The 26448-nt window shown below is 41.9% G+C and overlaps 1 protein-coding gene across 2 annotated transcripts in view; it reads left to right on the top strand.

Annotated features, from left to right (window-relative positions):
* Window positions 1-20592, top strand: part of ctnnd2a (catenin (cadherin-associated protein), delta 2a) — a 227030-nt gene extending 206438 nt beyond the window's left edge. For both annotated transcript variants that reach the window (XM_029457760.1, XM_029457761.1), the window contains 5 exons: window positions 1667-1751; window positions 11825-11951; window positions 16195-16326; window positions 16910-16986; window positions 17907-20592. In XM_029457760.1, coding sequence (XP_029313620.1) covers window positions 1667-1751; window positions 11825-11951; window positions 16195-16326; window positions 16910-16986; window positions 17907-18326 — 841 coding nt within the window. In that variant the 3' untranslated portion in view covers window positions 18327-20592. The remainder of the gene's footprint in view (window positions 1-1666; window positions 1752-11824; window positions 11952-16194; window positions 16327-16909; window positions 16987-17906) is intronic.
* The last annotated feature ends 5856 nt before the right edge of the window (window positions 20593-26448 follow it).

Genomic DNA, 26448 nt, shown 5'->3' with positions numbered 1-26448 from the left:
ATGCATTTGAAGGAGTCCCAGATTGGCTTCAACTGAAATCCTCAAAGGATGCTATTAAAAATCTGAGCATAATGATATACTATACGTTTACATATGCCATATGTATTTATAACCAGAGAACACATTTACCTCTGCTGCTCTTGAAGATTATACATGCTTCACAGTCTTCCAGAACACTCACTGTAACGTTCACAACATAAGCATTGCTTTCTGACACTGAAGTAAAAGCAAAGAGGTAGAACGTGTACTAAAATCTACATTGTACATCCAAATGTGTTTTGTTGATGTTAGATTGCCAAAATATCCCCAGAATTAGCAAGAGGCCAACATGAGAAAGCTTCTCATGACTTGCGGTGGCTTCCCTCATAATGAAGGCCTGAATAACTGTCGCAGCTTAAACCCTCAGAGGTAAAGGCCATAAAAAGGTCATTGCTGTATTGTGTTGTTGCTGTCAAGCCATCATTCAGCCCACTCTGGACCGTCAGTAGTGACCAGTGCTATAATGTGACCACACATCCATCACTCCTAACTGCACCTGCCCTCCATGTGACCATTCATCCACAAAAGACGGCTAGAGAACAAGATGCAGCAAGAATGTAACTCCTGTCACCATGGAAGGCCAAGCAGGTTGTTCTGCCTAGCTGCTATGGCAACTACCAGGTCAGGGTTTGCCATGACACCAGTGTGTTATCAGAAGCGGGTCAAATGTTAATTTATTGTTTTTAGATATCTTTTTAGGGAACTGTGCTCAAGGGTACCGTTTCAGAGAGAGATGAGCGGCTGGAAGAAACCTTCATACAGTGACTTTAGTTAGCTGCTAATGGCCCACACGTCTTCAGTTTCTGAGGATAAATGCTCCTTATCAGCAGTGCCGTGCTACATTCACATCATTACACACTTTCAGATTGGGGAAATGTCCGTTACAGCACCAGCACAGACAGCCACGGTTCAACTTATTTGAAACCGAGCTGAAAAATACAATGAATGGAAACAAAGAATAATACAAACGTCGTTTTATAATACTTTTGAAATGTATCATCCAAACAGCAACTTTTTCTAGTCTCATAAATGTCACCTCATTTTACTAAAGTTGGCCACTGCTGATGTTTATTGCTTCAGTCTAATGCAATGAATATCATTTCAAATCTTACAAGGGTCAAAATCCCTGATGGTGTCCATAAAGATCTGTTTGCACTATTTAAATGTTTATTTTTCATGTAACAGTGGAGATTAGCATGCTATTTCCTTGGGATCAAGGACACATACTGTATTTTAATTTTTAGAAAACACTTTCTGCACATTTTACTGGTAAAAATTCAAATGAACCCAAGTTAAAGCCTGTTTTCAGGAGGATTTTTGTTCATTTTTGTGCACAAATTAGGGCCCCTTCTGCTTCCCTCTGTCGCTGTTAGCAGGGCAGGGCTTTTGAACTGACTCCAACTGGAGTCATTGTTCAGCTAAGTGACAACGATTGGACCCTTTGCATGGCAGAGAGAGTCATTTTAAACTCATCGGGAAACTTTTTTGAGCAAAGAAATGAATTCTCTCCTCTTACTCTTAAAGCCATCACAAGTGCCACTAGCCTTCACTCATCGTGTGCAGCTGGTAAAGACAGGGGGCAGAATAACATAGAAATAACTCTCTGTCTTTCTCTATCTATCTCAAGACACTCTGCAAAGGTGGTGAAGGCAGCTTCTCAGGTCCTCAGCAGTATGTGGCAGTACAGAGACCTGCGCTCCCTCTACAAGAAGGTAGGATGTAGTACAAACCATGTACTCACTTCATCTTGCACTGTTTGTCTCATTTTTACCTATTATAATCCCTGTCACTCTCTACTGCATACAGTACAATTCAATGCATAAGAAATCATTTTTGCATGTCAGACACCACTTTCCTTAATACTACCGTTTGTCATACACACAGTAACTCCAAGGTAAATATTAATCTTCTACTTGCTCTACAATATCCACAAGGATGTATATCATATTCTAAAATGGATTAATCACAAGTTAATGTGTTGTGGAATTAACTTTCAACCTTTGTATTATATATTTATTCTAAAACAGTGCAATTAAATCCATCTTCATGATATCCGACGTATTGCTCGTAGCATAATGTCGTGATACAAATTGACACCATCCGTTAATTAATTAGCGCTTTGCACAAATCTCTTCTGTAGCATCTGATATAGAGTCATTGATGTGTAATGTGAATACATTCTAAAAGAGTATAAAGAAGATTATGTCTGGATGCACCTTTGTTGTGAAGAAGCAAGAAAAGTAACACGTTTGCCCAAAAAAAGCTAGATCTCAAATCGGCTGGCATTAGCATTCCTGATAACATCTTTATAATTCTAAAGTAATTACTATTTATGGCAAATTGACCTTGAACTATCTGAGGATTAACTATGCTAGGATGAGGGCTTCTCACTGAAGCAGGTGTTGAGGAAGATTCTCTGCTGAAACTGTATAATGAAGCAATTAAAACACACCTGATACACAGTTTACGTTACCATTTATTCACATCTGACTGCTGAGCTGCATTTTAGTGTTTGGACAGCTGAAGATTTAGGTTCGACCTCTATGTTCTCGGAGACAAAGCTGAAACCTCACTGGATGAATTATGCCTTGTTTTCTGCTCAGGACTAATCCTTGTCAGGATTTGCAGTTGTCTCCCAGACTCTCAGCGGCTGCTAAGCTAATTCCTTTCTGCTATCGACAACCTAGCCAGTCGTTGCTAATGCTCGGCACGAGCCCCCACCGTCAGTTAGACGTTTCTGTAGTTTATGGCATTGATTTGATGTTCACAAAATATACAACTGGGAGACAAATGCGCCGGGCTTTCTACTAACTCCAATGTAAACCGCTCAAAGCAAGTGCTCCGGAAGTCATGTGAGGTTGTATGAAGAGCGAAAAGTCAGAGGACGACGGGGTGGATGGATCAAACAAACCCTTCACTTTCACCCCGGAGACAGCTGTTCGTGTCCCGTGTGAAAGCAATCAGTCAATGTTGAGTTATTTAAAGTTGTATTACGTAAACAAATGTAGTTATTTGAACAACAACAATCTTTTACCAAACCTAGCCTGCCTGAACATAATCAAGTTGTTTTGTTTGAAACCATGTGGGGTCCTGACCAAGTGTACGTATGTGACGAGTTTGGAATGAGAGGGGTGGAATGGGGGCACACAATCCTTTATATTTGTATGGTTTTAGGGCCTGTGTGTGTGTGTGTGTGTGTGTGTGTGTGTGTGTGTGTGTGTTTGTGTGTTTGTGTGTGTGTGTGTGGATAAGTGTTTTTTTTTTGTCTTTAAACGTGTGCGCACACTTTGGCCTTGAGGTCAGTCATAACCACCTCCACACAAAAGAATAAATGGAGCTCGGTTGGGAACCATCACAACTCAGCAACAGTGTTTACAGAGGCAGGTGGATCAATAACTTTGTCTTAGTCTCTAGCCTATTGTTGTTTTTTCAACATACACACACACACACACACACAAACTAACACTGGTGCTAACGGTTATTTAGGCCATAATGAAGACTGAATGGTGTTAATGCTGATGGCTACCAGGCATCTGTAGCTCATTATGCAGTAACTTGTGGCTCACGAAGAATGGCACAAACAAGCAAATAGTGAGAAACCGTATAAAGTGTAGAGAAATAATGAGTGGTGTGTGTACTGCTCCCACTCAGACGAACACTGTTGAAAACCCACTTTCTCCTCCTCCGGATCTTTTCTTCTTCCTTTTCAAATGACAAATGTCCGCACGCTCCCGCAGCTTGATCAGAAGTAATGACAGATGTTCTGTTTCTTTCACTTGTAACAAGTGTTTTTGAGTGAATAGCTGCCACCAAGGTTATCTGCCATTTAGTGCGTCAAAACCTTAGAGGCACAATCAGCGAGTTTCAGTGAGATATGTAGAAATCTTAAGTAACACATTCCAGGGAGGTGTCCTTGGCTTTGTGTGTGTGTGTTTCATCTCTGTGTGGAGAGAAAAGAACAATGAAACTACTGAATTTATTGATTTTTTCTTTTTAAGATGCATGCTTGTGTCAACCATTGGATGTACACATGAAATGCTATACAATGCAACGGCCCTGTGACAAATGACACCTGTGACGCTAGTAATGAGCAGTCGTAGTGTGTGGAAGTGCATTGTATTGCTGCTGCCCTTCATTTGTTCTCTTTTTATATTCATCAGTATTATCCCATATTCGGCTTTTAATGTGAAATCTTTGCTGAGAGACATTCAAGAGACATTTTTCCTCAACTACAACATGATTCACTTCAAAATGTTTCATTTCATCTTGTGTTATTTTCCTCAGTTGATATACTGGGGAATTTCTTACTTGAATTTCAAGTACCTGCGCTTCAGTTTTCAAAGATGTTGTCAAACCTCGACAAATGATGGACATGAAACGACAAGATTGAGCTGTCGTTCTTTAAAGTAATGAATACAAAAAAATATCTTTTAAGGTGTTAATGCATTAGGAAGAGGTGAACAAATGGCTCCCCCACACGGTATTTTGTGATACCTGTCCAAAAAGAAGTATTCAACGCAGAATATAACCCATGCAGTGACTTCCTTGCGTGATGATTTTGCTGTGGGCTTCCTGTCCCAGTCCAAGACTTCTGACTTGCTGCAGTCACTTCAGGACAGGCCGCCCCATGGCATCAGCGTGTGCTTGCCTCATCCTGACGACTGTGTCCCTCTCTTCATTCGTCATCCTCTCATCCCAAGTATTACACTGAACAGTATCCCCATGTGGCCCCTCGGAGCCTCATCTGCTTCACACTTCTCTAATCATTGCCAGTGGATAGCATTACACTCGACTGGATGGCATACTCTACAGTTATCAGACATGAAGGACATTGGCTTTACACGGCAGAAAGGTTGCTTCTTTTTTTGGGATTATTTATTTATTTGTACATTTTTTACCCCACCCAGACAACGATTTAATAAAGACCAATAATAAAAGAAAGTCTTGTTTAAGATTGATGGACGCACATTTTGAAAGGACAAAATTAGTTTTGCATCCATCTCATTTGATCCAATATGGTGCAATATTAATTCACTGGGGAAAAAGAAAGATTGCTGAACGAGACTTTTCCACTTCACAGCAGAAAGAAATGCATCCATCATCCTTAAAGTGAAAGAAAATATCATCTACAGTCCTGTTGTAACATCCACAGTTTCATCCAGTAATTCACCATAATCCTAAATGATCAAGATCATTTAATGCAGTTAAAATGCTGTTATCTAGAATTATTTTTATTAAAAGAAGCACAATTTCAATTCTCTAACTTTTTGACACTTTTTAAGCAGTTCAGTTAAAGCTGCTGCATTTTTCTATATACAGTCAACTAAAAATGACTTTTAAAGCCTGATAGACGCCATACTTTACATCCTAAATTGTTCCCTGAACACAGCTTGGTTAGTGATCAACCTGCCGAATTTTATAACTGTGGAAATTGTTGTGTTAGAGGATCCACACTTTGACTTTATCACCCAAGTCCAGAACTCACAATGAGTGACTTTACTGCTACTATCCCTGCATGACGTATTAGGTCATGGGTGTTAGGTGCAGCAAAAAATCCTGTTAGTCTCCAATCCAAACATGGATTAGCATACAATTTAGAGTGGAGTTGGACGTCTCTGCAAAGTGTGTGTGATCAAAAGCAAAGGGGAAGAAAGAGAGAGTGAAGTAAGGAGAGAAAGTGAAGAGAATTCTTGAAATGTTTGCAGTTCAAAAATAAGCACGCTTGAGTTATGTGTGTGTAGTTTTGGAAAGAGGGGTGTTGGGTCAACGATGAGTCAGTTTGAGCTGTGTTGGCGAAGAGTTGTTTGCTTTGAAGTCTTGAAGTAATGAGAGCATTTTGAAACATACTTTCCAACTGTGTAGAAGTTACGGACGCGGGTACATGTGCATGTTTGTTTCTGTGCGTGCGTCTTTGAAAATGTGTGCTTTTGTCAAACTGTAGCAAGAAGAGTTAATCATTTCCTACAGCAGTTCCATGGGAGCGGTGTCGGCTGAGAGAGGGAGAGAGAAAGGAGCAACAGAACTGGGGGCTGGGCTGCCCAGCAGTTTAAAATGAAAAGTTGAGGGCCCATAAATAAACAGTAACTTGGTATGAAAATAGCATCTGAGATGACTTGAAAGATCAGTGATGCAGCAATCATCAATAAACCAAAGCCAAAATCTGTTTGTAGCAACACTAGCACTGACTTTAGGATAAATCATGTACAACAGTCTCCAGAGTGCAGTAAAACTTTTACCCAAGTTTATTTAGATTTTTTGACAGGATGTGTCCTCATTCCGTGTGTGTGTGTGTGTGTGTGTGTGCGTGTGCGTGTGGTTTTTCATCTAGTTCCTGGCAGGGAAGCCACAGGTCATCTTTTAAGTAAACAACAAATGTGCAGTACAGCTCAACGAGGGATTTCTAGATTAAAGACTTGGAACATGGTCACTTTGTAAACAAAGCTTTTCTTAATAGGACCACAAGGACCAAATTCTCTGTCTCACTTAAACAAACACTCTCGCTCGCTCACACCCATGAGCTAAACACTGAATTTCATGCTGTATATTCACAAATGTACACTTTGTCATATCAGTGTTAGACACGTAATTTTCTGTTTTGCTGCCGTTCCTCATTTCGTGATAACGGATCTTGCTTGGGGACTTAATCAGACTCTGTCTCTCTCACACACACACACACACACACACACACACACACACACACACACACACACACACACATGTGCACACATATAACCTTCATATCACACACATACGTCACACAAATCACAAAAACAGATACACACACGTATGACAGATGGGGTTCAAGGTCAGAGAGATGCTGTGTTTGTCACACGTGTGGCCAGGATGTAGGATGTTGGTGTGTTTGTGTCATATGATCGAGTGAGACATGTGTGTGATGTGTACGTGTTTGGTCATAGATTGCACAGTGTAGTCCGTTGCAGGATCATTGCATTCACAATTCCCAGGACATTACTGTAAAATCAAATGAATACATTTAAAAAGGAAAGTGTGACAAATATCCCGACTGTTAAATGTTGACCATCTGATTGTAATAAAACAAACGTTACACAACAATCACAAATACTTTCAACTACAGCGATTAGTCAACTAATCGATTAGTCGACTGATCGATTAGTTGATCGAGTTGAAAAATAAACACCTACTATTTTGATAATCGATTAATTGTTTAAATAGAATTGTATTAAAAGTATTTACAAATGCTTGGTTTAATTTCTTTCCAATATTTGGTTCGTACAATATTCACAATTTCAGTCTGAGCCTGCTGTGATTCATTTTTAGATTTTTTTTGTATTTTTGACAATAGCTCAAACACACAGTGCTTTCAAAGATGTGTTGCAACAATGAAACGATGAGCGGCTCTTCATCTAGAAGTAGCTCAAATTAATTCATCATCCACTGCTACACAGCGTAAACAGGAGAAGTCAGAGAGAAAGAGATGAGCGTTTGAGAAGCTGTTTCAAACCCAGCTCAGGCCTCAGAAGCTGTCTTTAGCCTGGCTTCCCTCTGATGTTCTCCTGTAGTAGACAATGATAGATGAGGAGATGGGGGGGGGGGGGGGGGGGGGGGGAGATAGCCTGGCTCAGTGTAGAGGCTAACAACAGTATTTTAGGAAGGCTGAACAGCAGAGCTGCAGCACACTCACAGTGTTCTGGGACATTTACAATAAATACAACAGTAGATGAAAGGTCAATTCCTAGATCAGCAGAACTACACAAAATAAATAATGCAAAGGTCAGAGGCACATTATTCCAGTGAGAACAGATGGACCACGTGTGCGTGAATTGATCGATACTATAAATCTCAAAATGTGAGTGTGAAATAAGTGATGGAGAGAAACGGATTGAAGGGATGAAAAAATGACGGTGTGCAATGTGTCAGAGGCCCAGAGGGGAGTCTCCACTCATCGAGTGTAACCTTTTACACTTTCTGCCATAATTACTGTTTGCTGGCATGAGCGCCGCCAGACACACACACACACACTCACACACACACACACCTCATTTGTTGGGGGCAGTAATCGCTTTTTACCTCGCAGTGCCTCGACCTTCAACAAACCATCCAGTGATGGTGAGAGCAACAGGCGAAAGGGTTGCCTAGCAACCTCTCATTTTTACAGTAGGGGCTGAGAGGAGTGTGTGTGTGTGTGTGTGTGTGTGTGTGTGTGTGTGTGTGTGTGTGTGTGTGTGTGTGTGTGTGTGTGTGAGAGAGATAAAAGGGGGTGGGTGGAAAGAGAAAGAAAAACAGATAAGATGAGGCAAGTACAGGACTGTCTCAGAAAATTAGAATATTGTGATAAAGTTCTTTATTTTCTGTAATGCAATTAAAAAAACAAAAATGTCATACATTCTGGATTCATTACAAATCAACTGAAATATTGCAAGCCTTTTATTATTTTAATATTGCTGATTATGGCATACAGCTTAAGAAAACTCAAATATCCTATCTCTAAATATTAGAATATCATGAAAAAGTATACTAGTAGGGTGTTCAACGAATCACTTGAATCGTCTAATTAACTCGAAACACCTGCAAGGGTTTCCTGAGCCTTGAAAAACACTCAGCTTGGTTCAGTAAACTAAATCACAAGTATGGGGAAGACTGCTGATCTGACTGCTGTCCAGAGGACCATCATTGACACCCTCCATCAGGAGGGTAAGACACAAAAAGAAATGTCTCAAAGAGCAAGCTGTTCACAGAGTGCAGTTTCAAAGCACATCCACAAAAAGTCTGTTGGAAGGGGGAAATTTGGCAGGAAACGCTGCACAACCAAGAGAGATGACCGCAGCCTTAACAGCATTGTGAAGAAGAGTCGCTTCCAGAATTTGGGGGAGCTTCAAAGACAGTGGACTGAAGCTGGAGTCCAGGTATCAAAAGCCACTGTTCACAGACGTGTCCGGGAAATGGGCTACAATAGCCGTATTCCCATGGTCAAGCCACTTCTGAACTCAAGACAACGGAAGAAGCGTCTGACTTGGGCTATGGAAAAGAAGCACTGGACAGTTGCAGAGTGGTCCAAAGTCCTCTTTTCAGACGAAAGCAAGTTTTGTATTTCATTTGGAAGTCAAGGCGCCAGAGTCTGGAGAAAGGCTGGAGAGGAGCAAAATCCAAGTTGCTTGAAATCCAGTGTGAAGTTCCCACAGTCAGTGATGGTTTGGGGAGCCATGTCAGCTGCTGGTGTTGGTCCACTGTGTTTCATCAAGCCCAGAGTAAATGCAGCTGTGTACCAAGAGATTTTAGAGCACTACATGCTTCCATCTGCTGAAAAGCTCTATGGAGATGAGGAATTCATTTTCCAGCATGATCTGGCACCTGCCCACAGTGCCAAAACCACCAGTAACTGGTGTACTGACCATGGCATTACTGTCCTCGATTGGCCTGCCAATTCCCCTGACCTGAACCCCATAGAGAATATGTGGGGTATTGTGAAGAAGAAGCTGAAAGACACCAGACCCATCAATGCTAATGAGCTAAAGGCCGCTATTGAAGCATCCTGGGCATCCATAACACCTCAGCAATGCCACAGGCTGATTGCCTCCATGCCACGCCGCATTGATGCAGTAATCCGTGCAAAAGGATTCCCAACCAAGTACTGAGTGCATTAATGGACATTTTCAAATGTTTGATTTTGTTTTGCTGTTATAAATCTTTTTTTTTACTTGGTCTGAGGAACTATTCTAATTTTTTGAGATAGGAAATAAAGAACTTTATCACAATATTCTAATTTTCTGAGACAGTCCTGTAGGTGAGAATAAGAGAGCAGGGAGTCTCTGTGTGGGGACGTAGTGTTAGCTTACAATGTACGCTTTCACAGCACACACACGTTGCCCCTTATGGTGCTGAATGATGGGGGTAAAACTAGCAGCTGTCAGGTTTGGTCACATATGAAATGTTGATGCTGATTTAATATCTATTGATCACATTAAACCTCACTGACTGGCTGGTGGGACAGCCATCACACACTCATCCTGTGCAACCAATCATTGTTCAAACACACAGAACTGTATTTTAGATTCTAGTGCATTTCAAAAAGTTTCCAAAGATATCACGTTTGTCAGGCGGAATTATGGGTTTGACTATTTCACACCATCATGAAATCAATGAAGAGCTGGAACAGCCTGAGAGTGGAATATAATGATAAAGATACTTAAAAGAAAAATAAGGGAAGAATGTAGGTTAAGGTGTAAAGTTATGTAGCGAGATAATGAGTCTGAAAGGTATGGCTGTGTATAAACTCCCTTCTGTACTGTATTCGCTCTGGTTATCATCATTCTTGCAAATTCAATTTTTGTAGAGTTGAAATATTCCTCGCTTTTCTTGGAGGGGTCCCTTAAGAAACCCTGTGCCTCATTACTGGACCCCTTTTGTGAGCCACATTTATAGACAGCAGACATCAGCGCACATCACTCTGCAAAATACATTTATCATTCAACATTCAGTGACTGTGTTTGAGCAGCAGGACAGTTTGTCCACTTGCACAGCGGCCCAGTGTTCCATAAGGGGGTTACATGGTTTATAATGAGATGTGTTGGGGGCGAAAGGAGAAAGAGAATGTAAAACAAGGTGAGTGAGAAGACCGAAGGAGCGGCAAATAAATAGATGAAGTGGAAAGGAGGGAGGGGAAGGTGGCAACTTGAAGAGAGCTACCTTTGAACTACTGTGTGTCAGAGGATCCAGATTTCTATTAGTTCTCTGTGCTGTGCCAGGAAATAGGAGTCAGGGGAGGACATGGGACTCAGTCCAGCTTCTCTCTCTCTCTCTCTCTCTCTCTCTTGTTACCTCTCTCCTCCTCTTGCTATCGTTACTCTCCTGCCAATACTCTCCCTCCACCTCCCTCCTCCTCATTACTTTCTGTCATCTTTTGTCTTTCTCAGCTTCCACCCTTTCTGCCCCATCTCCTCCATCTTTCATTCTACTCCCCTCTGTCTACTCCTCTCAAGTCTAACTGAAGTGATCCACCTCTCCCATGTAGTCACAGTCACAGCAGTCTAACCAGTGCTGAGCTGCGGCCCCCAGACACTAAATCTATGATGGAACATGTCTGTTTCGACTTTCATCATGTGCATGTGCTTTGCTTTCAGAGGTACCCAATTATCTTAATACTAAATTGAATTTGGTTCTAGCTCTGTAATTGTTGTTGACTCTCATAATCCATTTTTATGAAAAGGGCTTTGCTCCAATCACTGCTAAACTAATACAGATACAAAGCCATTGGTTTGGCAGTAATTATGCTTGTGGAGTTGTTAGTTGTGCTATTTTCTTCCTACAAGGACAGTGGTATAGTCACTAAGCTCAGGATTGATGCAAGTGTTTTAATTTGTGGTGTGTTGACGGTTGTATGTGAATATGTGGGTGTTGTGTTGCTTTAGTGTCCAGAATACACTTTGGACTCGCCTATCAATCCAATATTGAAATTTCTCAAAGAAATGTACATTTTTCAGTGAAACGACGTTTACACACAACTGCTTTTTGTAACAGACAAACAAGAACAAGAGTGAATTTCACAGTCTTACTTTCTATAATATGTCATCACTCTCGTAAAAAACTGATATTTGTTTGAAATGTTGCAAAGGGAAGTGACTGTGTGACTGTAGACCCCTTTGTGTGCACATCTTTGTAAAGTGGTTCATCTTTTTATTGTGAAAACTAATTAAAAAAAACACTTCACCTACTGAATATTGGATTTTGGGTTTGTGCAGTTACTCACGAACACAAAAGGTAAACAATTTCTTCTTTGTGTGTGTGTGTGTGTGTGTTTGTTTTGCAGGATGGTTACTCCCAGTATCACTTTGTGGGCTCTGCTTCAACGATAGAGAGAGACAGACAGAGGCCCTACTCCTCCTCACGAACTCCATCTGTCTCCCCTGTGAGGACGTCCCCAAACAACCGCTCTGGTGAGGAACATATGACTTACCATTCAGAGATTTTATATATATATATATATATATATATATATATATATATATATATATATATATATATATATATATATACAGAAATGTAAAACCAACAAGGTGTATGACTTCCTGGAGTTTCACTGTGAGGCAAATGTTTTTAACTTTGGTCCGAGACAAGACTTCCAGTCTTTATGCTAAGCTAAGCTATTCGACTTTTGACTTTAACTTTTATATATATATATATATTTATATATGTTACATACTTTTAATGAAAGGGAGTCTTATTATTCCCGCCTAACTCTGGGTAAGAAAGCATATTTCCCAACATGTTGAACTATTGCTTTAAGTGGTGGGACACAATTTAGTTCGTAACAACACACAAATTCATTCATTGTTGTATTACATTCCAGATTTGGTTCAGTTTTAAATTATTGTCCTCATCTTACCCTTGTGACAAAGGTCCACCTTTGAGAAAAGGTGCAAGGACACTACTAACTAAGAATGAACATAATGTGCACATATGTGGGACGTGAGTACAACCAGAAGGGACGAATCCCACATAGATTATAATGAGCTATAATTTAGACATTAGCCAGTAGCATCAACATTTACCAGTCGATCAGTCTTTACATCAGGACTAAATAGCTGTTGGCGTCAGTGCTTGCTCACTCAGGCTTTCATGCTGTATAATTATCCTTAGCCTTTAGCTTGAGCCCATTGGCCTTCATGCTTAGCAAAGGGCGCATTAGCATTAGCTGTTAGCATTCGGTAGTAGAAGGGCCTTTAGCTGTGCTTTCTCCTCACCGGGCTTAGCAAGCTGATGAGGCAGAAAAGTACTTTTCCTTCCTCCCGGCTTAGAGAGGTCTTCAAGGACCCAGCTAAGAGAGAGAGAGAGAGGGGGGGGGGGGGGGGGGTGAGAGAGTGGGAGAAAAAGTGTGTATTTGTGTCTGTGTGTGAGAAGACAGGGAAAGAGGGAGGGATGAGATAAACAGTGGGGGAGATAAAGAGAAAAAGCAAGGAGGCAAGAAGAATTAAGGATTGAAGGGATGGTTAATGCAGTGAGGAGGAAGTGAAGCACGAGGATTTGACTTTGGCCAGCGACATTGAAAATAAAGAGTTTTGAGATCATAGTGCGTAGAGAAATTTGTGGATGTCTGTAGTTTAGTGGTTGAGGTCGAAGGAAGTGGGAAATTACTCCCATATTTTCTCCTTCTCCTCCCCTTTCTGCACTCCTTGCCTGCCTCCTCGCTTTTCCAGTCTTCCGCCCCTTCTTCGTTCACCCGTTTCATTCTTCCTCTCCTTTTTGCAGTAATCCTACTTTCTTCTCACCTCTCTCTCTCTCTGATCTCTCACTCTTTACAGGCTGCCTCATTGCGCACACTCACACACACTCACACACCCACATGCATCTGTATCTCCTCTCTGCATACGCTCCAGACTGCAATCCGGCCCTTAGAGATGGATCAAAGCAGAAGGAGTAATGATGGCGTGCAGGCACACTGGGAGGGGGGGAGTGGAAGAGTTAGTGTGAGGACAGAGCGGTAAAACTGTGAAATAGATAGAGAGGAGTAGTGGAGGTTGCAAGCTGCGAGGAAGACAGAGAGACGGAGAGAAACAAAGGGGGAGAGAGACCTTTGCATCCATCATGGCCCCCACAGGGTCCTGCTGTGTTTCGCTCTGATAGAACGAGTCTCCCAGCCTCTTACATCCAGCAGTCACAAGCCAGGTCCCCACGGTAACTGTAACCAGTATGGCATTTTCTATGTGGGTGTGTGACAGCTTTGAGCATCCACCTTAATGGAAATCGCTGCAGAGGTGACAAATGTTAAAATTTAAATATCAAAAATGTCAAACATTATAAAAGCCTGTAGCTCCTGTCTCCCCCTGTTTGCTTCACTGAATGTTTGTTATTTTATTCAGTCGCTGATCATGTGCCTTTCTTTACAGACAATTCTGTGTGTGCATAATACAATACCTAAGAGGTAGAATGCTTCCTCGCTTTTAATGTCAAATTTGAAGGATTGGATTAAAAAAGTTAGTCCTTTATTATTCAAACACATGAAGTGAGATTCTAAAAATCACTTGAAATGTCTTCATTCTATCTGGCTACTCACAGTTGTCACAAGTGTTTTGCCTCGCTGCTATTATCTTGGTATAGAGAACAGCCAAGGAGAACAAAGGGTTTTTTATCCAGATTTTTGGCGCGTCTTACATCTCTTTTCTGTTCTGAAACGTGGGAAACGTTTCTGCCCAACTGAGAGTGGTGCTTTCCATTAACTGTGTGTGTGTGTGTGTGTGTGCGTGTGTGTGTGTGTGTGTGTGTGTGTGTGTGTGTGTGTGTGTGTGTGTGTGTGTGTGTGTGTGTGTGTGTGTGTGTGAATACCCAACACATACACAGTTAATGGAAAGCATCACTCTGTTGGGCAGAAACGTTTCCCACGTTTCAGAACAGAAAAGAGATGTAAGACGCGCCAAAAATCTGGATAAAAAAGCCACACACACACACACACATTTTGAGTATTGAAGCATGTGTTTCTCTCTAGTAGCTATGATCTTACAGTCATCTGCAATTCTCAAACGGGTCTAAAGACCTTATGTTAGAATGTCCTTCACAATCTGAGGGTATAGCTTATGTACAGTGTATATATATATATATATATATATATATATATATATATATATATATATATATATATATATATATATATATATCCTCTCCATGTGTGAATGATGTTATATAGGTAGGATACAGGATTCTGGCAATTCAATATGTCAAGATAGCAGGGACTGAGTCAACACTGTTAGGATGCTATAAGGGGATTACAGTGTGTCATGCTGAGTGTGTGTCTGTGTGAGAAAGAGGGGAAACATATTGTATGTACAGTATGTGTGCTGGGTCTGTCCTCATGCATGTATGGGTGCACACAGGCGTGTGTGTGATCATGCATTCATGTGTGTAAGATAGATCACGTGTAAAAGCTTGAGAAAGAGACAGAAAAATTGTGAGATTTGAAATTCCAATAGGATAGGGTTTGAGAAGAATCAGCCATCAAACTCAGCTGTATCATAAACAAATAGAATTGCAAATTGGTGTGAGGCTTATCATAAGTGTATTTATTGTCACAATAACCAATAAACTAGCAGTTATGATACGCCCACTACACAGGACACTCCTTCCATCAGTCGTAACTCGGCGTGCTGAGATTAAGAGTGCAGGGAAGTTAGCAAACGAGCAAAGAAATCCGAATAGATTGCAAAAAAAATAAAGCAACCAAGCATAAACATCTATAATTACACTATCACTGTGTTTTGTATGAAAAGAAAGTTGTAACAATATCCATTTTTATGTAATTAATATATAACATGTTGACTAACATCCAGTTTAAAATCTATTGAAAGGAGCACATTGGGAACATAATGAGTGTTGCTGATTACAGAGTACTTGAGCTCATTTGATTGGACGGTCTGGATAAATCAGACAGAAATGGAATTTAATCTCTACTTGAAAGTTTACTCTACTTTCAAAGTGCTTTCAGCCATGATGTGGCCATCTTAACTCAGATCTGTCAGGTAAAGAATCTTTTAACCCAAATGTATTTTTAGTTGTATTTTGTTGCCTGAGAGCTCCATATTTTGCAAGATTTGGGGTTACGTTACGAAATCTTGTGTGAAGGTACAATGTCCAGTGTTCACCAGCAGAGATGAGCTGACGGCTGCTCCATCTGTTTACTGTGAACTTTCAGAACTGGATATATCACCCAAGATATAGACACATAGAAAACATAAAGGAATACATTTCAACAGTATATCTCTGCATATGCTTAGGGTGTATGTGAGAATATATGTGTGTGTGTGTGTGTGTGTGTGTGTGTGTGTGTGTGTGTGTGTGTGTGTGTGTGTGTGTGTGTGTGTGTGTGTGTGTGTGTGTGTGTGTGTGGTGTGTGTGTGTGTGTGTGGTGTGTGTGAGAATTCCCAAAAGTCCTTTAAAATGCTGGAGGTGACCCTTTATGCTGACAAGCTAAATGATGAATAATGACCGTGCACCTTGAAAGACTAAGACACACACACACACACAAATATAAGCATGCAGAGTGTGAAGGTACATGCTGTTCATGGTTTATTGCTCATTATATATATTGTGTGTGTGTGTGTGTGTGTGTGTGTGTGTGTGTGTGTGTGTGTGTGTATGTGTGTGTGTGTGTATGTGTGTGTGTGTGTGTGTGTGTGTGTGTGTGTGTAGCGAGCGCTCCAGCCTCCCCCAGAGAGATGATGAGTCTGAAGGAACGCAAGATGGACTACGATTCCACGGCAACCAACGCTGGTTTCCATAGCAACAAAGGAGAGCACACATCCCGGAAAGACGGCATGGCAGGTGCGTGTGTGTGTATGTGTGTGTGTGTGTGTGTGTGTGTGTGTGTGTGTGTGTGTGTGTGTGTGTGTGAGATGGAGAGACAGAGCTGAATTAAATGATTCTATTTTATCCCCCTCTTTCTCTTTCTTTCTCTTCTATCTTCATTCCCTATTTTTCCTCTCGCTCGTCTTTTCTTTGCCTCACACTGTTTCTCTTCTCTGACTCGAACACTTTGATTTCTCTCTGCCAGTCTTTCTTTCCAGTATTCTTCCATCTAATTGTTTCTTTTTATCCTCTCTCTCACCCATTGTTTCCCTTTATATCTATCGGTCTCTTTTCTATTCTAACATTTTCTTTTTCTTTTTGTCTGTCTCTCACATGCTTTTCTTGAGGTCATGAGGGACACACTAATTGCCTTTTATACAAACCGCAGGAACAGTTGGGCTCTAATTAGCTGATTTGGAGTTTCCCACGATTTAGTTGATCTTTGAATTATTATTATTATTATTATTATTATTATTATTAGTAGTAGTAGTAGTGGAGCTAGTTATCTTTATCATTCATTCACAGAAAGGTGTTGTCTTTCTATCTTCTACCCATCCAGTTCAAGTATCCTGTGGGACATCTACACTGTTCCGAAACTCTTACCTGACCGCCAGCGATGATATCAAGCAAAACCAGGTGGGTTAATAAAGACTATATATGTACTGAGCACTTAACACCTTCATATGAACCAAGATAAGTACACACAGTCACACACCAGCATGAGTTTTAGCAGTGCATGCGTGTCGTCGAGGCTCTCATAAATTGACATATGCTGTCATGACAAGGTGGTTATTAGGAGAGATAGCAGCAGGATGGAAGAGGTGCACACACGTGCACACAAAAGGTGTCTCACTGTGATAAGAGAGTGCGCAACAGAAACACAACCTGAACACAGGCAGCGTCTGTCTGAGCTGCAACCTGAAGCCACACCCGACAGGCCATTAAAATCATTACCTCGGTTGATTGTGCTAATTATTTGCTTCTGATGAATGACTCTGCTGGTGAGGAGGGAGGGGTAACAGACAGCAGCCTTTGACGAGGAAGATTCAAATTGAAAATGTGTACTTCTGATCATTTGTATTAAATACATAATTACTGTATGAGTTTCTATGTTTGGATACAAACTTTGGTTTTACCAATGACAGTTAAACTACTGAATAACTGAAATGGGTGTCTGAGCAAAAGGTTTTCACACATATGACTTCATTTTTAAACACACACACACACACACACACACACACACACACACACACACACACACACACACACTAGCCTGTGAGAGTTACAATGTTAGAGATAATGTGCCCTTCAATACCTGCATGTAATAGAGAATTCACAGTATGAGTTCCTTCCCAACTGATTCCTATCTTAGCCTTTTTACACGTGCTGCCTGCCTTTTTAAAACCTTCTCCCCCATGTGCTCACTCTCTACCTGCCACTCTCCTCTCCATCTCTCCACCTTTATCTCTCTCTTTGATGACTCTCCATTCTTGCTTGCTGCATTTAACCCCCACCTACCACTTTTCCGTCACTTTCACCGCCCCCCCCCCCACCAGGTTCCGTCCCAGCCCTGCGTCGTGCCCCCTGTGCCTCAGCAGGACAGCCCATCAGCAGGCTTGCTAAAAGACTACGACCCCTACCCTCCCCCTCCTTCCTTCCCCCAACCTCAGCCGCCGCAGCCTCCACCTCACAGCCAGAGCCGCAGCTTCAGTGAAGTCTACTACGAGGACCAGGGGCCTCCACCTCCTCCATCCCAGCCACAGCCGCAGGTCCAGGCGCAGGCCCAGCCTCAGGCTCAACCGCAGCAGCCTCCGAGCTCCACCGTACCGCCCCGAGACCCACGGGAGGACCTGCGCATGCATCTGGGCCTCAAATCCACCGGCAACTACGTAGACTTCTACTCGGCCTCTCGGCCATACAGCGAACTGAACTACGAGACCAGCCACTACCCGGCCTCGCCTGACTCCTGGGTCTAGTTAGAGCAGGATGATGGGGGGGGGGGGGGCAAGAGAGAGTCTGTGTGTGAGTGTGTGAAAGGGATTATTTTTGCAAGCGATCAACAGCAGATTAACTCAAGGAGACAGCAAGGGGCAATTTGAAACAGGGTCTTGTAGCCAGTGGCAGGTTAATTTGTGTTCTCTAAAATAAGGGGGAAGCTAGATGGGGTTAAGTAAGGAAGTCCGGTCGAGTGACAAAGAGAGACTGTGCATGTGCATGCGGACATTTTCCTTTTTCTTTCTTTTTTTAGACAGCTTTATTTCTTCAAAGTCAGCTCCATTGCACCGGTGAGTGGATAAGGGGGAGTAGATAAGGAGTAGTGTGTTTGAAAGGGTGAGAGAGGAGTGGGCAGGGGAATATAGAAAGAGATAAAATGACCAAGCGGAGAGAGTATGCAGAGACCTAGAGCAGAGGAGAGAGATGGGATCAAGAAATAATGGGGAGCAGATGAGGGTGAGGTCTTACTCTGTAGGAGCAGGAAGTGGTCTGATCGTTTGTTGAGGACAGAAAAGATGAGAGGAGAGACAAAGATGGTATGAGGGTTCTTGAGGAGGTCAGGAGCAATGAAAGCACAGAAAAAGATGAAAGCACATCTGGCACAAGGCAAAAAGTGGATGTTTACCATTTCACCTAAGTGACAAACGTAGCACTGCTTTTATCCACCCTTTGTGTTGCGATGGCCTTGCCGCCTACGGAGGCTACTCAAATAGTTTTCAAAGAATGTCATCTCCGATAGATAGACTTTTCTTTTGTCATTATTCTTTTACATCTTTTTTTTATTTGTACTTTTCTAAATTTTCACTTTCACAAAAGCATTTTTATTTTACGTGTACAGTTCAAAGGTGATATAGTGTGTATATTACACATGTTTTTGATGGGGCCACATGACTTACTTACTTACTTACTACTGACCGAAACAACAAAAGCAACAAAAATAAGTGAAATGCGAACACAAGAAGCAGAACAGACAGACGTCGTCATGATGGATGTCAGTGGACCCCTTTGTTTGTTTGTTTGGCCCTTTTCCAAGCCGAAGAGGAAACCCCACAGTGTTTGTGTTTTTCTCTCTCCATCAAATGAATTTTGTTGTGGACATGCTCAAACGTCAAGAGCAGTTCAGGGCTGCCAGAGCATCAGATTGGCAGAACAGAATCGCTCCAGAGTCCCTGTTGACAAAAGTGCTTTTTCACTGCCTAAAGAATATATGTGTATGTTTAAAGCACACTCTCGGTCTCTGGAAAGGCTCTTTTCCTTTTGGGGAGCTGATATGTTTGACCATGTCAACTTTCAGTGGTTTCTCATCATCACTTGTGCATAAAAACTGGTCCGTCCTACAAGAGCCACCATGACTGTTGTACATTTCAGTGTACAGTAGAGATAAAGAAAAAGAGAGAGACATTTTGCCAAACTTTGACACCTCGTGGACCAGTCCTAATGGACTTTAAAGGGACATTCTGTCGAAGTTTACAGACAATGACTGGATGACTCCCTCTGCTGTTTGTATTTTCTTGTGTTTTGATCAGGTGAAGCTGTACTTAGTGCTGGGGATCATGGGTAACATCTCCCTCCCATAGATGTACAGACCTGCCCCTCTGTGTTGGCTGAGCATGTGTGGGCGTGCTTGTGTAGGGACACGTGTGTGCGTGCGTTTGTGTACGTGTGCATGTATGTGACAGAATGTGTGTGTGTACACGTAAACTTGAGCGAGCGTATCTATGCATGCATGTGTGTAGTAGTGTGTGTGTGTGCCTCTGTTGCGTGTATGTGCGTGTGCGTTCCTGTATAAATCAATGTCCAGACAAGGCATTCCTACCGACAGTTTGTCCAGTTTTACAACATGAAAAACCAAGGTAAAAATCACTAGAATGAATTGTTGATATAGAATGACAAATCTATGAATATATGAATATAAATATAAATATATATATATAATTTTTATGTGCAGATGTCAGTGTCACTAAATGAAACAAATGTTCGCGGAGAAAAAATTGATTATGTGGTATACAACAGAACTCTTGTTCACTTGACCTAAACGTGGAAGCTGCTGATCGGGCCCCCCCTCCCTCCCTCCCTCCCTCCCTCCATCCCCACCTAATCGAGTCAAAAGAGAAATCCCACCTGAAGATGCTCAGGCTCTGGTGCGAGTTGTGTGTTATTGTGTGTCCATGCTTCTTAGATGACCCTACTGAGAGAGGACCGTACTTGAACACAAGGAAAAATAAAAAGACTCTTTGCAATCAAACACCGTCGTCTCCGCTACTGTTGATCCTTTCAAACTGACGATGACAAGGATGTCCAATTCTTTCCTGAATTAGCAACTGTCAGATGTTTTTCTGCACCTGTACATTGTATAAAGTGTTTTTCTCCGAAGGAAAACTGAATCCTGTGGTGTATGGTGCAGGTTAATCTGACACACTTGTGTTTTAGATCTATTCACGTTTGTGCTCGTTCCTTCAGTCTGTCTTTTGTTCAAAAGGGCTTCATGTGGCTTTGAAGAGTTAATAGCATGATGCCAGAACATTTTCCTTCCCACAGCCCTCCTAAGGTTTCTGAGGCAGACTTTTGAAAATAGTTCTATACAAAAATGAAAATTGTAATTACCGGTAACAACGTTCTTTACATATCTAATCATGTCAAACTGAGAGATGCTTAAAAAAATACATTTCCGAGGCTCTTTGTGGATCCCAGTCGGTAGGATGAGGGTTAAATGAACTCCTCTGTGTTAATGTTCCTACCTTACACAGCGGAGCAGTGATAGGCATGTATAAACATTACAGGAGGCTTAATATTTGAGTGTGACGTTGCCTCTGAGTGACAGGATGTGGTTTGAGTGGTGTTAATAGTATAGTACATGAGATGTAAAGCCAATTGGAGGGCTCTTACATCCACCAGCCTCTATTGTCACGTTAATGACAGTGGACAGACATCAAAGATACAGTAATGGAAATTCACATTTGTACCAAAATACCCATTTTGTATTTTTCCCATCGTTTTGTTCCCTTTTCACATCGCCCCCTCTCACTTTGATCCCATTCATCCAAATATCCATCCTGAGATTGAACTGCACTTGAAGCATATTAAATGAATGAGGCTGAGCTGGAGGTAGCAGCATTTGTTACAATCCATTGGAATTCATGTCTCCCCATTCTTTCTCCCTCTTTCTTTGATGCTGTTAGGCCTGTGAAATGTAGTGTTGGGTAATAACTCCATTCCTTTGATTATTAGCCATCACAATAGAGGCAAGCCTCCTCTGTCTGAGCACAGTCCCATAGTGGAAGGCCGGTGTAACTTAATGTGGCATGAAAATAGCTCCTCAATTTTCCTATGCACAGCCTCTCGAGAAAGTGCCCTGTTCCACTCTGCAGAAGCCTCCGGCCTTCACTGTTTCACTCCCTCTCTTCCAGCTTTCTCTCCCTCTAATTCTCATAGCGTCTCTGCCCATTCAGCCGTCGCACACCTCAGGCAGGACTTAAAGGTGTGTGTATGTGTGTGTGTGTACACATGTATGTGCGTGCAGGTGCATTTTGGCAGAGAGCAGGGGAAGAGGAAGGTGAGGAACAAAGTGAGATGTAAGGGGAAAAGGAAACAGATGTAGTGGGGAGCAGGTCGAGGGTCTGTGATTTATACTCTGAGGATTTGAGTGTGAAATCAATTTGTGTTTAAGGAGAAGTGAGGCTTCATGGAGCCACTGTGTGCCACAGATAGACCTTGAGAAATTATTGCTCTCATCTGAAAGGAAGGGTGGAGCCTGAAGGAGAAGGGGGACGAGGAAGATGGAAAGGACGGAAAAGAAGAACTAGGGAAGGACGGGGAGACTTTCAAAATGATGGAGAAACTTCAGGCATAATACAGTTGCAGACAATTTGAGTAGCAGCAGCAGAAATTAAAACATGTTTGCATTTGCGTATACCCTGAGACAACAAATCAATAACATGCAAGAGCAGTACGTTGATTTATTACTCAAAGTTAAACAATCACTGCTGAAAGATTTGTTTTGGTTTTAAACAACTTTCGTTCCCCTAAACCGGCAATGACTAATTTTCTTGGAGTAACAACAGCATTTATTTCTGGCCACCTGATCATTGAAAGTGTATTTACTCTCCTTTCAGCTTGGTTATTGGTCTCTACCAGTTGCTGAGGGAAATACTTGTCTCTTCACCTGTTAAATGCTCCACTATATTCTGCAGACACCACTGTCTGTTCTTTGGTGCCGGACACGTCTCATACAGCTGCCTGCTGCAGCCCAAATAATTCAGGTTACTAAATAAACTTCCAACCAAAGCAGAAAAGCACTGAAAAATACTTTTTCTACAAACAACCTATTTCACACTGCAGGCATGTGGTTAGATTGCTAAAATGGAAATGTTGGGTTTGTGTTTTACTGGCCGATAGAAAGTAAAGAGCAGGATGTGTGGAGGCAAAATTACAGAGGTCTAAGATGAGACATGAATGAAGCAATCAGGTACAAGAGAGAAGCATAAAAAGAGGCTTTTGCAGACAAAAAAAGGGGCTCTAGAGAAGTCCTTCCAAATCCCCACTTATCTGACTCAAGTACATGTACCTCTCATTTCTCATTTCCCTGCTGTCATAAATCCTGCTGCATTTACTGTCTAAGCAAGAGAAGAAAATATGTCAGTAAGCCTCCCCGCAGCGAGATGTTAACTGCTGTTACATCGGTGTTATCATGGTTCACTTACACCTGTGGGAAGTGGCAGGATGTTTCAATTTGATCCTTGCCAAGAATGATTTCACACGGCGCTAATTATGAACTGTGCTGATTAATATAAAGATAGCCTCAGAAAATCAACAGTGATGGTGAATCTTTGTGAGAAGCTCAGCGGGAATAACAAGTCTGAACGAAACATCACAGCTCTGATGAAACGTTAGTGATGAAGAGGACAGATGTTTAAAGTGCAGTTGTGTTATATGGTGTTGATTTATTGTTTTTGGTTTTAATTAATTTACTATATTTGTCTTGAAAGGGGTGGAAAATCATTTACACCTGTGGGCAATATGAGTCATGTAAGTTTCATTAGAATGTAACTGATTTGCATGCGGTATGGAAATTGTAGAGCTGTGTGTTAGAGAAATTTAAGTCTAAAACTCTGCTAAATCTATTCAGTCATGTGAGAGTAAATGTGAGAAGTCACAAAGACGATCTGTTCAGATTTGAGAAAGACACAACAACACTCTGATCCCATGCTAGCGGTTCTGAGGTGAACACAGCGGTGCTTGGAGCTAAATGCTAACAAGCAAACAAGCTCACAGTGACAAGGCTAATGTGCAGCAAGTATACAGTTAACAGTTGTCGCTACCTTAAGCCCCTTTTACACATTTTGAGTTTTGCAGGTATTTGGTGTGTTTTGCCATCCCTAGAGCCATGATGCATGCATGGCTAAACATCTAACTATAACCCAGATAGCATGTGTCCTTTCCATGCAGAAGTTTGAACAGCTTTGTGAGCAACTCCTAACCATGGCGGAACCTGTCTCCACATAAACCTGTGCACAGAAAGAGATAAAGAAAGTCGTTGTTTACTTTATTAACACTGCAGGCCCTGAATTCGATCCAGTATGCAGAACAAAGCACGACCAGAACAGCTTTCATCAAGCTGAACAGAATCCATCAATAACACCGAAGCGATACAGAGATGAGTGAGTATTTTGCACTTGCATGTCTCTGTGGTGGCATTAAAATCATGGCTACCTCTGGTGCACCCTGTCTTGAGGAAGCTGGAAGATTGCAGTCACAGTAAGTATCTGACTTTTCTAAGTGCTTGTGAGCAAAATCAGCTCTAAATGTACTGTTTCCCAATTGTACTTGATCTCAGCCTCCTTGTGGAGGAGAACGAGAACAAAGGGAGAAAACCTGTAATGATCAATAAAGCATTGTGCATTATTGCTAATCAATCTGCTTGTTGGACCACTTCTTCTCTTTCCTGTCCTCACTTTATACTATGTTTCAATTTGACAAGGATTGACATGGACACATGCAACTAAGTTTACATTCATACGGGAAGGTTCGCGCACACTAACACAAGCACACACACCATAAGGCACCCTGTCAGGTAAGGAATACTCAGAGACGAAGCCTTGCTTATTCATGTGTGATAGTGCTGCTGCATAGGACCCAGCTGGCTCCCACATAATGTTTTGTGTGTGTGTGTGTGTGTGTGTGTGTGTGTGTGTGCGTGTGCGTGTGCGTGTGCGTGCGCGCGTGTAAGAGAGAGAAGGAAACAAAGAGTGTCTGTGTCGGAGGCATGATTGCATGTGTGTGAGAGAACATGTGTGTGTATGTGTGTACACACCTGTCAGTTTGAGAAAATTCACTCACCTGTGACGTCCTCATTCTGTCTCTCTGTAAGCCGTCACTGAGAGTGCTCCTCTCAAAGGCCCAGGCAACACACACACACACACACACACACACACACACACACACACACACACACACACACACACACACACACACACACATACACACAGAGTCATATCAGCCATAGGCAGGTGTTGAGATCACTGACTTCTAAGGAGGATTTCACCTATGGCAGTTTGAATGTGTGCCATGTATTTTCACACTGAGTAATGAATGCTCTCCCTCTCTCTCAGTCTTGTGTGTGTGTGTACTTCAGAGAGACAAAAAGGCGAGGAAAAGAAAAAAGGGTGCAGGGAGAGTGACAGAAAAAAGAAAGCGTGAGAGGGAGGGGAACAAATTAGCTGGATGTGGAGCGCTGTATCTTCTGCTTTGGAGTTTCTATCGGTGACTCTTCAGTTTTTCTGGGACATCACAGGTCGGGCTTTGTTGGAGTGACAGCGATGATGAATCCTGCAGGACACAAACTCCCACTTACACAACTGGAGATGCTTCTCTGATGTAGTAAAGCTGCTTTCTTCCATCTAGTGGCCACTAATGCACACACACTCACATGCATGCATTCATGGATGTTCAGGCAGAACCACACAAACATACAAACAGGTGACTGAGTTGCACTCAGGGCTGATTAACATACTTAAAATCAATATCACCATATTAGAAATATGGGATGTTAGGGCTTTGTAAAGCAGCTTTTTAAGGACCGTTGTCTCTATAAAGAGTGTATTATTTTAATAAATAAACTTTTCTATGAAGTTCAGATATTAATCAGGTAGATCTGATGTTTACACTGTGGTCATATGTGTTGAAATGAGACAAGTGTGGCACATCTCAGACAAGACTGAAGCCTGCGGTGCCACAACAGTGGCCTCTGAGGCTTAATGCCAATAAAATAATTATATTATCGAAACTCTGTAGGTGAGATTGTAGTCCTCCCTCTGTGCCAGAAATACTCCCTAGTCTACTTTTGTCTTTAGGAATGGCTTCTCAGACAAATTGTCTTGTTAAATAAGAGTTAACAAAGTCCATTCATTTTAATTAGACATCACGATTCATCCATTTATCAGCAGACTGCTTCCTGACCTGCGAATGAACTCCTGGCCTTTTGATTGGTTGTCAACACCCTCCTCAGGGACACTAATGCCCTGGCAACAGATTCTTGCACTTTGAGGACTAATGTGATGCTTGGATCACCTCTCCTCTGCCTAAACACATTGCTCATCAGCAGTGTGTGTGTGTGTGTGTGTGTGTGTGTGTGTGTGTGAGAGAGAGAGAGAGAGAGACAGAGAGAGAGAGAGAGAGAGAGAGAGTGAGAGTGTGTGTGTGTGTGTGTTAAAAATGATCTGATTGCATCTATAATCTTAATATTTTTCTTGTCGTGTGTGTCAATGAATAATTCAAGCGTACTAAATTAAAAATGGTGTGTGGAATGTGAGAGTAGCGAATATCCCTTCTTCTGATGGTCCAAGTACAAAAAAGAACGTATTCTTGATTGTCAGCTCTGACCAAGGACACTGTCACGTCAGCCAATTAATGAACCACTGTGGACTCATAGAGCGAAAACCGATAGGTGGTCAAAAAGGTCACCACTTTTACACACACACACACACACGCGCACACACACACACACACGCACACACACACACGTCCAGTTTTCTTGTTCTTCCTGTTGGAATGTCTCTTTCGCTTTTAATGCTCATCCTACTGATGCTTCTGCTGCTGCGGTTGGGC

This window comes from Cottoperca gobio, chromosome 20, assembly GCF_900634415.1.
Source record: "Cottoperca gobio chromosome 20, fCotGob3.1, whole genome shotgun sequence".
NCBI lineage: Eukaryota > Metazoa > Chordata > Actinopteri > Perciformes > Bovichtidae > Cottoperca > Cottoperca gobio.
The sequence above is the reverse complement of the archived record's forward strand: the minus strand, read 5'-3'. Positions and strand labels throughout refer to the sequence as shown.